Source organism: Anas platyrhynchos, chromosome 8, assembly GCF_047663525.1.
Source record: "Anas platyrhynchos isolate ZD024472 breed Pekin duck chromosome 8, IASCAAS_PekinDuck_T2T, whole genome shotgun sequence".
Lineage (NCBI taxonomy): Eukaryota > Metazoa > Chordata > Aves > Anseriformes > Anatidae > Anas > Anas platyrhynchos.
The window spans coordinates 20,241,794-20,256,946 of record NC_092594.1 but is presented as its reverse complement, the minus strand read 5'-3'; the positions used below and the strand labels follow the sequence as shown (position 1 = coordinate 20,256,946).

Genomic DNA, 15,153 nt, shown 5'->3' with positions numbered 1-15,153 from the left:
TCTGCCCGCACTTACAAAGAAGCCTTTGGTAACCTGAATGAAGAGCACTTGCTCCCATGATCCAGGCACCACTACACGTATACATCCCTTATGTGCAGAAATGAAAGCTGTCGGGGTGTGTGCTCCATCCAAGCCCCTCACAACCCAGGAACACAAGCGGGCAGGTGGCTCCTGCTCCCGGCACAGCGCCTCTGGTCACGGAGCCAAGGCCTGCCCCTCAGCACCACTGGATCCTCTGCAGTGGCCTGGGCAGGAGCTGCTGCATACCTGCACAAAAATTCATAGCTCTAAGGGTTTTCTTGCTCATCGCTGTGTGGGTAGGACACATAAATGGAGAACTCTAAGTAAAGCCCTCAGGTATGCTAAGCTCCTTTTCCATCCCTCCAGGCAGCTACAAATTAAGTAGGTGAAAGTTGCATCAGAAAAAAAAAAAAGAAAAAAAACACTCTCCTTAAGACTAATGAATCCAGCTCATTTTCTGGCCCAAAGAGCATGTTTTCAGCCATTGGTTTTGCATCTGTATTCTACAAAGACATATCACTGTTCACGGCTGACCCTGTTGTAAGAGCAGCTCTGCAGCTTCATACAGGTGGCAGATGACTTGCAGGGCAAACCCAAGATGGGTTTGCCAGCCGTGCATCCCTGGAGAAGGTTTTCAATAAAAGAAATGCTGACACAGCACCAACCTGGCCAGCCTGACAGTAATTCTGCAGGAGCTGTTTGAGCAGCTAACCCAGGGCACTGAGACACGACAGACATCTCCAGGCTCTGTCTGTCATTCAGCAGTTTGGCTCTGGGATGGGTGTTGTCCAGCAGCAGCACAGGAGGCTTTTACGGGCTTTACCTCATCCATCACTACAGGAGCTCTTAGCACATAAAAAAAGTCATTACCTTATTTATATTAAAATGAGTGTATAAATGTAATTGTATTTGGATGCACCAGCCGATACTTCAGCATTATTTATGAAAATTAGGTTTAGTCTTCACATCGATTCATCTTAATCATGATTAACAGATTTAAAAAGAGACAATATTGATCAATTCTTTGCCCCTGAATCTGCTTTCCAGAGCATCAAACAGCTGCGTAAATATCACTTTGTCCGCTTATTTTAGTGGATTATTAATTTTTTTAAAATTTGCTTATGCAAAGTCAGCTAGAACAAGCTAGGACAGCTGAATCTCAAACTAAAATGAAGATGTTTTACATAAAGTAAAACTATGTAAGAATTCTGTGTTTAAGTCAGAACACAAACATGCGTATTTTATTTATGAAAACCCTTCCCCAGAAAGGCCCTATAATCTCTCAACCTTTTTCCTAGGTTTGTCAGCTGAATGAGCTGCATCCCTGTTTTGGCAAGACCCAAAAGAGAAATTTTAGCTTGCTCATTTCTTTCCTTTTACTGAAGTCTGAGCATCAAAAGCTCTGAGTAGCTTCACATAAACCAAAGTGCTCACTTCTGATTAGTATTACTGCAAGGCTCTTTGTAAAATAAAATAAAATAAATTTAAAAAAAAAAAAAAGACAAAACTTTAGGGTGTTTCCAAAATTAGCTGAAACTGGTGTAAGCTTTGTCCAGTGCCTGCCGCAGGCTGTGCATTCCCAGATTCCCAGCACTTCTTCCCCTTCAGCCAGCACTTGCATGGCCCCAGGCACATTGCAGCACTGATCCCCTTATCTCCAAACCCACCAAAAAGGTTATCTTTCGATCAAGGCAGCCACTAGGACTTGATGAAACAAGCTGAGAGGCTCAGCCCAGGGCTGCAGATCCATGCCCCCAGCCCCAGCAGAGCAGCAGGAGTACCTTGGTGGCATGGGGACACTGCACCTTCACCTCCTGCCTCCGAAACAAAGCACAAGGCCGCTGCGGGAACACTGCGCAGTGTTTCTGTCCTGCAATGTGCTGTCACAGTAACTGAGTGCAGAGACAGCATAAAAGCCGCGGGACTGGGAGAAGGAAGGGAAAGAAGTAGGTGCACAACACAAAATGGTACAGCCCGGGTGAGGAGTTGAGCAACTCATGAACATTGTCCATTATTCAAGCCAGAAGTGAAAGCCCAGGCTTCCTACAGAGCATCCTTACTGCTCGTACTTAATTTTGGAGGAGCTTAACGATGATTTGCTTGTTTTTTACCTTGCAAATGTTCTTCAAAGAAGAAGCAGTGTATGTCCTTTAGGCATGAGGATGGAAGTCATTCCTGGAATGATGTACCAACTATTTATTGGTTCATTTTTAATTGCCAGTTCGGAATGACAAGTAATCTTTTCCAACAGCTTAAAAAACCTCCTCTTTAAGTCTTCAAACATACTTTTCTCAGGGATGTAAAAAAAAGTACACTAAGCTAGGACTTAAATGTTCTTTCAACTACAAATGCTCATTTCTACTTCAAAGCAATGGTCTCTGCTACTAGGGTTTAACTAGTTTATCATTAACTGTGTGATGGCTTTTGATGTTCCACTCTAAAATACCTCAAACCATCACTGCTTGTCCTTGAGGCTCAAGGTATACCCCACCACTCAGCTTACATCTGAGAAGGCAGAAGTGGTCTTCACAGCTATCTTGAAGGGCAGGCCACTTGGAAAATTTACCAAGATGTGGTGGTTTTACTCAGGTGGGCAGCCGAACTCCACCTCAACTGCTCTCTCACTCCCCCTCCTCAAAGAGGAAGGGGGAGAAAATACGAAGCAAAGGGCTCAAGGGTTGAGATAAGGACAGGGAGATCACTCAACAATTGTCATGATGGGCAAAACAGACTCAGAGTAGGGAGATAGTAAAATTTATTGGCTATTACTAACAAGCTTGCCAAGAAAAACATTTTAGCAATCAATTAACTTTTCTTCTGAGTTTCCTGTGACAAAAAAAACGGCTTTCAGAAGTCAGCATGAGAAGAGCAAAAGCTGACAGACCGCAACCACGTGTTTCAGGACAAGCTTGCCTCGAAGCACCGCGGGCAGCCAGCACAACTACCTGCACAAGGCGAAGGTTTCTGGAGATGGCACACGGCCACAGACGGACGTGCTCCGCGCTCCCTTTGTGCTTTGGACTATTACCAATAGATTTCTTGGACAAGTCGGGACACGCACCACCCCTCAGAGGGGGCGATGAAGAAAGCTTTCCTGCGCTGTGCTAATTACGCACAGGGAGCACAGACGTGAAAGTGAGCTTGAGAGGGAGCCGAGGGTTGGTTCATTTCACATCTGCACCTTCTGCGGGGCCGGTGGCGACACCGACTCATTTGCTTGAGGTTTCTTGGAGCCGGGCTCTCGTGGTTTCCCCAGAGCCACCAATGGCTTCCTGCGGTGGGATGGGGCACAGGGTTGCTGGGCCCGACAAAAGCCAGGGGGCTGCCAGCACTGCTGTGAATTTCAAAGAGTCGTGCTATTTAGTCAGGCAGAGTTTAAACTTTCTGGTACACAGTGCTAATGACACAGATTAACAACTCTAAACTCCATTCATTTTGCTGAACAACCTCTCTTCCCACAAACCCTTTCTATACACTGTGTAAGCGCTCAATACCACTCCTGCCCATGGGATCACCCTTTCAAAACACATTTAATTCCCTCCCACTGTTTTCAAGTTAACGTAGACTTTTTAGGGGTGGGGAAGAAACAGAAAAGCTGGATTTGCGTGACAGAAAGGCTGGGGAACAGGGTCCCTCCCATCTGCCAGAGCAGCATGTTAATTTTCTACCAAGCGTTCCACAACAGAACAATGCCGCAGCCCCTGAAGTTGCAAAACAGACGGCTTGGATGACATGAAAAAGGCTATTAATTCACAGACAAATTAACGAGGAGACATTTGGTACAAGGTTTGCAATAGGAAGAACCAAGTTTCCCTTCCTATGAACACTTCTGGCCTCTTCCATGCAATAGCTACTGACACTGTGTGCACAGAAATCAGCGTCACCAGCCCAGACCACACCACTGCTGCAACAGTGCATCCAAATCCTGGGCAGTAATAAACATTAACTTGGTTAACACGTATGGAAAGACCAGAGCCAACTACTCAAGCACACACAAAAACCAAACCAGCTCCTTCCCTGGTGTGACCAAGAACTTCACCTCTGCTGGTGACTGCAGTGCTCTTCAACAACCGGTGCTGCAGCCGCATCACAGCTTCTCCAGACCGCTTTCAGACACTACTGTTAGGTGCTACAAATTAGGAGCAAAATATGATTTGTCATCAAAAAGCAGGATTTTTATTGTCAGGCTTGTACTCACAGAGAATCAAGGCTAGAAACCCAATTTGGGGAATCTTCTGAAGATCTTCCCCAACACTACCTACATAGAGAGTTGAACACATTTTCCCAGATATCTCTAAATGTATCAGTGGATACCAAATTAAATACCTTTTAATAGTCCCTTCTGGGGGACAGTTCATGAAGTTGTGCAATCCTCACACAAATAAAGGCTGGCAGCAGTGCCAACGGAGCACACCAACTTGGGGTGCTCTGAGCTTGGGATTTCTGGCCTTCCAGCACCTCCCAAACTGATACGGACTTATTCTTACACAGCTCCTGCACCTTATGAGGGATGGAAGTACCGGAAAGTAAGGCCAGGAAGAAATCTGCAGCAGAGAAAATACCCCTCAAACTGACCAAAGCGGCTGTGTTGTAAGCAGTACTCCTGCCTGTTTGCCCTGGGTAGATGAGTGATGCGGTCTCCTCCCGGAGGCTTTCAGCCAGATGTTTGCAGTTCATACACAGTTCACAGCAGCAGGACTGGGAAGGTCTATGGTGACTCACAGTGACACATCAAACCTTCCACACAGGATGCCAATGATGGAGAACGCCAATGATGGGGTCAATAAATGTTTCTTTTAAACTCATCATCTACTCAGACAGCTTCTAGTAATTTTTTCCTCATCCAGTAGCCTCAAATCTCCAGTGTTTAGAAATTTACCCATGAAAAGAAAAATGCATTGTTTATAACTGCCCTTTTAGGATTATAAACGACACCAATTACTTGCAAGAGAGTTCTAGTTTCAGATCAGTAGCTCTGCAAGTCATTTCATTGTTTCCTAGAGGCATTTACTACCATATGAAATATCAATCCCTCACAAAAACCACAAGCTTCCATTCCCAACCAGAAGTCAAGGACTGGCACCGTGACAACCGACTTCAATGTTTTCAGACAAATTACCAATGGATAAAAGCCATTCCGTGTGAGAAAGTGGCAGTGTGTACGTACAGATGTATGCAGAGTCACTCTGCTCAGAGAGCAGAAGAGCAGTGATGTGCAATGCCAGTAATTTAACCAGTTAACTCATGCCTGCAGAGTGCTGGTCGACCTCCACTGAGCATCCATCCCTTCCCTGCGCAGCGTGAAATCCCTGGAGAGGAGGAGCTGGGGGGCAGGGAGCAGGCTGGGAGGTAAAGCAGGCAGAAAGCTGCATTTCATTCAGTAGGGAATGATCACGGGAGTTTGGTTTATTCAGAGTTCAAGCATTTGCATGGCTAGCAAGAAACGCTTGCAAGCCTACACCTGGTCAGCTCCCACAGACGCCCAACTGTCCGAGTGCCCAGGTAATTAACTTCAGCCTCCCTGTCTTGAGGCTTGCTCAGGGTTTTCCAAGTCTCACAGAATCATCTAGGTTGGAAGACACCTCCAAGATCATCGAGTCCAACCTCTGACCTAGCACTAACCGGTCCTCCACTAAACCATATCACTGAGCTCTACATCTAAACATCTTTTAAAGACCTCCAGGGACGGTGACTCAACCACTTCCGTGGGCAACTTAACAACCCTTCTGGTGAAAAGGTTTTTCTTAATATCCAACCTAAACCTCCCTTACCGCAACTTTAGCCCGTTCTTCCTTGTCCTGTCACCAGGCACGTGGGAGAACAGGCCAACCCCCACCTCGCTACAGCCTCCTTTGAGGTACCTGTAGAGAGCAATAAGGTCGCCCCTGAGCCTCCTTTTCTCCAGACTGAACAACCCCAGCTCCCTCAACCTCTCCTCGGACGACTTGTTCTCCAGACCCCTCACCAGCTTCGTTGCCCTTCTCTGGACTCGCTCAAGCACCTCAATGTTCTTCCTGCAGTGAGGGACCCAGCATCTCCTCACTTCATGCTTTTTACATCTTCTTCATAACCCTCCACACATGTTGGGAATCAACAGTGAAAAGAGATGAGGTTTTGTGACGAAATGATGACTAAAGAACATTAAGGCATCCAACTATGGCGCACTCAGAGTGTCCTAGGTGTGAGGAATCCCCTCAAATTACACAGCACCAGGGAAATGGGAGGAGGAAAGCGAAGCCCAGGCACATTGCAAAGAGCTGAGGAAAGGAACAGAAAGCCAGGGGCAGATACAGGAGAGGGGCCAGAAAACACAAGAGTGAAGCCAATAGGGGGTCAGCAAGAAGATGAGAGAAACCACATTTGGTTGAATCACCAGATCATTCACAACTTCCATCAAGCAAGTGACTCAGCACTACAAAACTGCACGCAGTACGCTCCTCAAGCCAGGCTAGTGGGAGCCAGGAGACCCACCAAGGAACCCAGAGAAGGTCCTGAAGCACAGGAGACACCAAAGCGGTGGCAGGGAGGCATCAGCACCAGAACCAGAGCAGGGAGAGCTGGACCACACCGTGCACAGCAACGGCCGCAGCCAGGAGGCAGTACCAGCTCCAGCAGATGCAGATATGCAGGATACCCACAAATAAACTATGCTCGGGAGCTCACACGCAGCAGCATGGCCTCTCTAGGGCTCATCCCCTGGGACTGGCTGTGCAGCCTAGCTCACTGCAGGGGACTGTCGGGAAGAACATCCCACACAAAATCCCATAGGATGGGACACACAGAGGACTGCACATGGAAGGACCATAAATAACCAACATAATTGGAAACGAACCACAGAAGTCCCTGGAAAAGAAAGATTTCTTTTCACTTAGTTAAGCAATTTTACTTAACGCTATGATACCAAGAAACATTTTTTCCAGAAGGGAATGATTTTTCATCCCATTAATCCCAGTAAGAGATAGTACCAACACAAACGGAGCATTTAGTTTACAGCATAAGAAAGTATCACGAAAAGGGACTGCTTATCCCTCTTGAAGACGGAGGTTCGATACAACCATTTCCTTAAATCCCCGAGAGAGACGTTATCTTTGAATTAAAAGAGTTGTTTTCCAAAACTATATACATCGAAGCAAAATATACAAGGAAAGGAAAGAAAATCCTTTTTACCAACAAATCTGCTCAGGATCCCTGGCACTTTTCCCCCCCTCAGAAATTACTCAGCCCACGTGCCAGGTGCTCACCACGGCAGAACCAGGCCTTTTCTGGTGCCCAAGGAGGCTGAGCTATAAAGCAGACCTTGAAAAGATAAATCACAAGATGAAAGCAATTTGCTGAGAACTGGACTGCTGCCAACTTGAGACTTTGCCGAGTTCACTCGGCCCTGGAACAGGGGAGAGAAGTGCCATGAAGAAATCATGCGGCCGCGCGCACACCGTCCGCTTAGACATGGAGGGGCCAAGGACCAACAAGCCCTGTCATCAAGCAGATCTTGATGTGTCATGGAATTTAGGCGTTTTGTTTTTAGAAGATTCCCAAGACGTAGCTGGCCTTTCTGTCAGGAAGGGCCGAGCCCCCCTTCCAGCTCAGCCTGCCCAGCGTTGGGACCAACTCTGCACCCAGCCCTTCCCTCAAGAGCATCCCACGCCCCTGACGCTGAACTGGAGGATTCCCTTGCTGCCCTCCCAGAAGATGCAGCACTCAATGCAAAGCAAGGCCAGATAAACTGTTCTCCAAATACTTCTCTCTGCAACAAAGACAAGAACACTACCGAGAGCTGATCCACAAATCCACAAACCCCATGTCTTTGCAAGATCTCACTATACCACCTCTCCAAACAGCTCAGAAACCTTCCCCTTCCCCCACAAAACAACCATGCCCCAAAACAAATGCACAGATAAACCCTAAAGCTATCTGGAATTCTGCCTCCTATATACAAGATAATACTGGCTTACCTACACACAAAAAAATCCTATAATAGTTTTTGGATACTATTTCTGAAAGAGGAAATTTTGAAATTCTCCATTAGTGAACACAGCTGTGTTGTGTCAGAACTGCAGGCATGATTACCACTGGAAACTTCTCTTTGATGACTATCACATTGGAATATCTGCAACAAGTAGAAGCATGGAAACCAGGAGAGCTTTGCCACCCAGTCTCAAAACAAAATGCTGAAGATTACTGAATAATACATAGGGGGCTTGGGGGTTTTTGTTTTTTAAGTCATCTCTCAAATAGGGCTGGACCAGCAGAAAAGAGATTAAAGACTGAGGTTGGGTGGTTTGCATTTAACTTAAATAAAGTTCCCTTACCATTTCTGTTCCTTTTTGCAGCTGAAGTCTCCACCTCTGTAGGAGCTTCTGTAGAGGGGAGAGTCTGAGAAGTTGCGATGTGCTCCCTCAGAAGTACGCGGTGCCCCCCGTGAAGGCTCACAGCAGGGTACCAGCCCGTACCTGTGGCCTGGCAGGCTGTGGGAGGCAGCCTCACCCCCACGGCCCCGGTTGACAGCCGTACGCTTCTGCGGGTGGCAGCTCTCTAATCTCACAGCACGAAGGGTGTGCTGAGCACCCGGCCAGAGCACTCGTCGGTGTCGATGGGATGGCCAACGCCGCCCTCACACGAGCACGTTGCTGGAAAGAAGTCGCTGTGATGGCAGCAGAACAGGGACGGGCCCCTCTCACACACCCAAGAGCAGTGGTTGCATCCAGCGTGCAGACAAGACACGGCAAACACGGTCTAATAACACACCTGCTTTCACAGGCACGCAGGGCAGACCACCACCAACGCGCCCTCAATCTCACACCGCTCACAGGCTGCCACGAGCCAACAAACCGACCCCAAGTCCATCCTCAGGGAAGGCCTTTGCCTTAAGCTGCTCAAATACCGCAGTGAGTTTCGAACAGAGCTAGTATTGCCACAGGTCCTCGACACAGGCACCCACCCACACTTGTCCTCCACCTACAGCCAGCGAATTTCCCTGGGCTCACCGTGCCTGGGCCAAAACCAGGCTTGTGCTGCGGGGCAGCTGAGGCCACACAGCTCCTTCAGCCTACGGGGCTGTTACAGAACTCGTGTTATTTTCTGCACCAACTTTAAAACGCATTGTGCTAGCCACTGATAAGCAAGACTCAATGAAGAAGAGACACATAAGTGTAGGCTGACCTGATTTTATCCCTCATGCCAGCTAAGGCACAGGTAGACAGCAGCCATCCCGTGCAGGAGCTACCACAGCACTACTACCAGCAGCAATCAGTGCACCGGGGCCCCAAGGGCACAAGCGGTACCAGCACCACCCTGGCAAGAGCTGCATGATGAAGGACATCAACGCTATGCTCTTTATGCTGCTGATTAAGTATTACGGTAAACCAGAGGCTGCAGATCAGTGTCATTCTTCATTTCCATGAGAAGCAGCGGCCCGAGATTTTCGCTTGCAGCCTTGCCAAGGCCAAGCCAGCCCCCTGGAGCTTTGGGCTGCAAATCAAATGCTACTGAGCAAACCAGAAATTTTTCAGTAAGCTCAGCAAACAATAGTTTCCAAGATTTAAAACTACAAAAACAGCTATGTGTCTGTGTCAAAACTGGTGATTAATCCTTCCAGCAATTCAGGACGAGCACCACAAATAGCAGCTATTTCTGCTGCAAAAACACCACCCAATCGCAGCTCGCTCCATCCCCTAAAATAAGTGCTCTGCCATGTATAGTATTCCCAAATGCCTCACTGCCATCAGCATCCCAAGAAGGACGCAGGACAGAGGAATTGGAGAAAACTTTGGAATTTAAGGAGTATGTGAGAAGCGATAAAGAGCTTTAGAGCTACTTTATATAACTGCACCGAACAACTGCTGGCCATTAAAAAAACTGATCTCTTAACTACTCATGTTGAAACCTGCAAAATGTAAATCAAGCCTTTGTGAGGCCAACTAAAATAGAGTCCCCTCAGGGCTCTGCAAATACCACAGAGAAGGCACTGGAGCACTGGGCAAGCCATTCCCAGCCCAGGTCCAACAACGTCTCCTGAGGATTTCCCAACAAATTGCACTGCTAAGGTGCTGTGTTCGGCACAGGGGACTCTTCCAAATTAAATGGCTTGCACAATAAAAAGCCTTTACTGAAGAAAGATTACAGATGCAGGATAAAGCCCCTGCAGAAGGAAATGCAGGTCAGGAACTGAGCTCCTCAGCCTGCCCCCTCCATGCTCTGCTGTTTGGGAATAACCAACACCATGCTGGGTGAGCCCGCTTGCTGAGTAGGCTCTCACCTGAGTAGGTACTCTGAGTAGGCAGTGAGAGCATCCCCTAAAAGCCCTAATTTGAAAGCCAAACTAGTAACTGAGGAGGATCTTAGGCTGGAGTCACAGTGTACTTGGGCACTCACAAACCCGGAGTGCCTACGTAAGTGCTAGGAACACTCTGCCAATGAATCAATCACCTTTTCTCAGGGTTTAGTTTTAACTACTTATGCAAACCTTTACACGCCAACGACCCACTTGCTCGATTTAGTTCCATGGCAGTTTCCTAGGAAGGCAGCGCCCGGCCAGCCTGCAAGGTTTCACCAGGACAACCTGCGGCGACTGCTTGCTTCCCAGCTGCATAAACTGAATACTTGAGTTAGGGCACGTTTTGTGGCCCTTCCTTAAAAAAAAAAAAAAAAAAAAAAAAAAAAGCTGCCTTTCTGTGCTTAAAAAAAAAAAAAAATCTCTTCTGCTACAAACAACTGGCAAATCAAACTGAAGCTGAACATAAAAGCTGGCATCTTGCCTGGGTTTCCTTGCAAATGCCTTCAAATGGCAGTCATGCCCCAAAGTACGCTTTGCAGGCAGAGTATATATAACCAAGCATCGGTACTCTCCTCAAAGCCAAATAAAGGACTGAGCGCTTAGAAAAGGGGGAGGTGAAGGAGCCTCACAACCCATTTCTCCTAACAGCCAGGGGCTTTAATGAGTTTTTCTTTATCTTACATTGACAAGATGCCGACCGTCGTGGAGAGGGGCGCTTACAGACCAGCCTGCAGCACGGATTTCAGAAGAATCCACGAGCAGCAGGGCTCAGCTCTAACTGCGACCCAGCCCCACAAACACAGCTAATGTGTTTGTTACAACAGACGGCGCTGAGGAAGAGAGGACAGAAGCAGGATTGCTCTCAGCAAAGCTGCAGGTGTGCCGAGGATGGATGCTGCCTCTTCGTCCAAGGAAAAAAATGCTGGGATCCCAACAGCTGGAACCAAGCCTTTGCCAGCACTGGGAATAGTCCACACTTTTTCTTGTCCTCTTCTTCCAGTGGTTAAAGCTTTACCCCAAGGCTTTGTTTTGCTGCATGAGGGGTCTAACTAGCAAAGCTGTACTAAAACGTGCACACAAAGTGCTGGGGAGATGCCAGGACTGTCCCAGTGCTGCAAGCAGAAGTGAACGGCACAGGCTGTAAAAACGATGGGACTGACTTCAGAAACAAGCGAAGACAACTACCTACACATCGCAGCGTCTCAGCTTCCACACTCAGCTTACAAGCCATCATCACTTTCCCAAAGTCCCTGATTCTTGGAATGCATGGGAATAAGGGGGGAGGATGGCACTGGAAAAAAGGAAGATTACTTTGGGCAAAGCTCAGATAGAAAGAACTCAGCCTCAGGAGCTGACAGCTGGGGGAAGCAAGGGGATGCTTTTATGAAAGTGGAAGGGAAGGACATGGCGGTGCGCTCCTGCTCTCACCCATCAGCTCGCTTACATGCGAATCAGAGACACGCTCGCTTCTCCAGAGCTCTTGGGGGAAGGCTCTTACTTGGAGGGCCTTGGTGCTCTTTCATACGAAGATAAGAAGCATTTATGACTGCTGATAGCCATTTCTAGAAGGGGTGGTAATTTCCCCTCTCTTCTATGAGCATCATAGTTTTTGGGCTGAGATCTCCTGTCCACACACACCTGCAACTTCATAATGCTGATCCACGCTATTCTCTATACCAACCTGCCTGCTAGCATCCAATTCCCAAGCTAAGGTTTTTAAACTTGATGTGTAAATTCTTAGAATTTCCAAAGAAGTTACAAGGCCCAACAGCCCGCTTTCACATGTTGACAACAGCCTTGCATCTCTTATTTGCCTTCTGCTGTGGCAGGAAAACATTACCCTGCTCTACACAGGCCGAACATCATTGTACATTAATCAAGACATCCCAAGTTGGCAAAAACTCAGCACAGGTCAGCATTTGCAAGCTGGAGGCACAGAGGGGATGCTGCCAGCCCTGAAGGGGCGCACAGCAGTGCTGAGCAGCCAGGATAGCAGCGCTTTCAGGAGTAAAGGCGGCTGCAGCATCAAGCGGGTCCTTGGAGATCATGCAGAATCAGTTGTGTAGAAGGGCTTCGTGCCCCCAAACGCCTCACAAAACCATACAACACCACCTGCATAAGTAGCTTAACACTTTGCTATTAAGTCTTAAAATTAACTCCTGCCACAATCAAGCCCAGAGCAAGCACCTCATAGTGGGGCAGGCAGCTTTCCTTTAAAACAAACCTGAAACCCAGGTGATTGACGATGCCACATTGCAGTGCCACAATATTGATTTGCCAGCGATGTTTTAAAGATGGTGTTTTCACAAAAGACACGAGCACACTTCTTCAAAGCCTGGGACACGGCACATCGTTTGTTCTAGTATGTTAGAAAAGCGGATTGTTTTTCAAATGATATATATATACACACACAGAGCTGCACAGGACCAAATGCAGCAGTAATGCAGATAAGCCTATAAACTAAAGTTTACCTTGATATAAAGGGTTATGATGATGATCTAAGGTTTACCGTAATATAAAGGATTATGATGATGTTCTATTAATACATGAAATCAACTCTTAGCTTACTGCTTTCTCCAATGACGAGAATAACAATTCCCGATGTACAAAAAGTAAAAACTAAAGCAGAACAAGAGGTGTTACCGCCTGCCCTAACTCAAACGCGCTCCCCTAGCCCCGGTAACGCCGGTGCGCTCATCGCAGCGCTCCCAACACCAGGGGCTCCAGGGTGGGTGCAGGCGGCAGGCGCTGCTGCCAGGGGAGCCCACGGCTCGCCTCCATCACATGAGACACGGGCACATCCCACCCAAAGGTCCCGAAACCCGACGCCCACCCCCCTGACCCCAAGCGGGGCTTTCTGCAGGACGAGGCGCGTCGCTGAGCTCCGGGGCGGGGCCGTGCGGTTACCGCGGGTTACTCAGCGACCCCTCGGCCATTCCCCCCCCGAGGGGCTGCCGGCCCCGCGCCGCCTTACCCAGGTGCAGGGTGAGGTTGACGGCGGCGGGGTGCTGCACGCCGGCCAGCATGCTCTGGCTCTGCCACCAGGTGGTGTCGGCCTGGCTGTTGTAGTCGGTGAGGAAGGCGGCGCCGTGCCGCAGGTGGGGCTGGGCGGCGTCGCAGAGGTGGCAGGACTGGGTGACGCCGGTGACGCCGGTCTGCACGCAGTACTCCTCGGCCGGCGACCCGCACGTGTTGGTGGCCACCACCGTGGCGTTGAAGGCGGCGTTGACGAACTCGGGCATGCAGCGCTGCGGCCGCCCGCTCCGCTCCTCCGCGCACTCGTCCATGGCGGCGCCGCAGCCGCGGGGCAGCGCCAGGGCCGCCAGCGCCGCCAGCACCAGCGGCAGCGCCCGGCGCCCGCCGCCGCGCATGGCGGCGGGGCTCGGGCCGAGGGGGCCGGGGGGCGGCGGGGGCTGCCTGGGGCCGCCGCGCAGCTCCGAGCCGCCGACTCGCGCCCTGCTCCCGCTGCGGGCTGGGCCGGGCCGCGCCGCGCCGCCGGGCGGAGCCGGGCGAGCTGCCGAGGGGCGGGCGGGCGGCGCGGGGCAGGCCGGGAGCTGCCCCCGGCCGCCATGGCCCGGCCCGGCCCCGCCGCTGGAATGCGGGGAGGGGGGGACGGGGGCGGCCGCGGAGGGCGGGGACCCGCGGCGCGGCGCCGCCCGGGGGGCTCCGGGCGGGGGGTCCGGGGCTGGCTGCAGGCTCCGGGTCCCGAGCCGGAGGGGTGCTGCTGACAGAGGAGGGGGCGGCTGGGCTGGGAGCACCTGAGAGCACCGAGTCCCCACGCTTGGTTCTTCCCGTCAGAACCCGCTTCGTGCCCTTGGCCGCGGCTTCTCCCTTGCCACTCGTTTGTAACGCTGCAGCGGAGCGGTGCGGCCACGCTTTGCTCACCGAGCTCGCGCTGATCTCGCCAAAATCAGAATTACACCTCCGCGAGCCCGAGCTGTGCTCGCTCTTCAGCGCCTTACCTGCTGAAGCAGCCCGTCAAAGCTTGGAGCCTAGCAAAGCATCCCAGCGTATTCCTGTAAATACATTGCTTTTGCAACACACAAAAGTAAATAAAATACTCTTTTCCCACTTAGCTATTTGAGCTCACGTAAATGAAGCAGGTTTTAAGTAGTTACCGATTGCCAACTTCATGTATGAAAGTGCACAATTCCTTTTCCATGGAAAAGGCTCCATGTTATCAGGGTTTACAACCCAAATCTGTTTCATTTAGGCACTGGGAAACCCTTCACTGCTGCCAGGTTACTGACGCAGACTCGAATCCGAAAGGGAAGGTGTCACAAGTAATAATTCTGGGGTCAGTATTTATCTGGTGCTGATAGAGCAGGACAGCCAGGTAACCTCTCTAACTTTCCAGTGCTTACAGGGCGAATAACAGTAACAGCACCTGGGTCAATAAATTCTTGTGACTGGAAAATCCCACGAAGTAGAGTGAGTCAAGCTGTGTGGGAGGAGTTGCCTGAAAGGAAGGAAGGACTGCTAAATAGATAGGACTTCAGCCTGGGCAGAACAACAAAACTTATGGGTAACCACCAAAAAAGAGCAAATAATATTTGTGGATAATGTTGGTAACTGTGCTGGGCTTAGACAGCATGGGGATAAATGAAAGAATGGTAAAAAAATGACATGGCTGCTTCTTTGAAAGCAGGTTCAAGTATTCAAGCACTTATTGCCCCAAACTGCACTAACTGCAATGATACCAAGACTCAGAAAAACATGCTCTGTATTTAGCCAAGAGGTGGGCAGGAAAAAAATATATAAAGATGACTGTAAAAAATGGCACTTTGTTACTTTAATTCTTCTTTGAGGTACTCAGATCAAATTAAATGAATGAGAGCAAGAGGGGAGAGAGTCAGAAC

The 15,153-nt window shown here is 49.5% G+C and overlaps 1 protein-coding gene across 1 annotated transcript in view; it reads right to left on the bottom strand.

Annotated features, from left to right (window-relative positions):
- Positions 1-13,782, bottom strand: part of LAMC1 (laminin subunit gamma 1) — a 61,034-nt gene extending 47,252 nt beyond the window's left edge. The window contains exon 1 of the mRNA XM_038182826.2: positions 13,269-13,782. Coding sequence (XP_038038754.1) covers positions 13,269-13,665 — 397 coding nt within the window. The 5' untranslated portion in view covers positions 13,666-13,782. The remainder of the gene's footprint in view (positions 1-13,268) is intronic.
- Between the last annotated feature and the right edge of the window lie 1,371 nt (positions 13,783-15,153).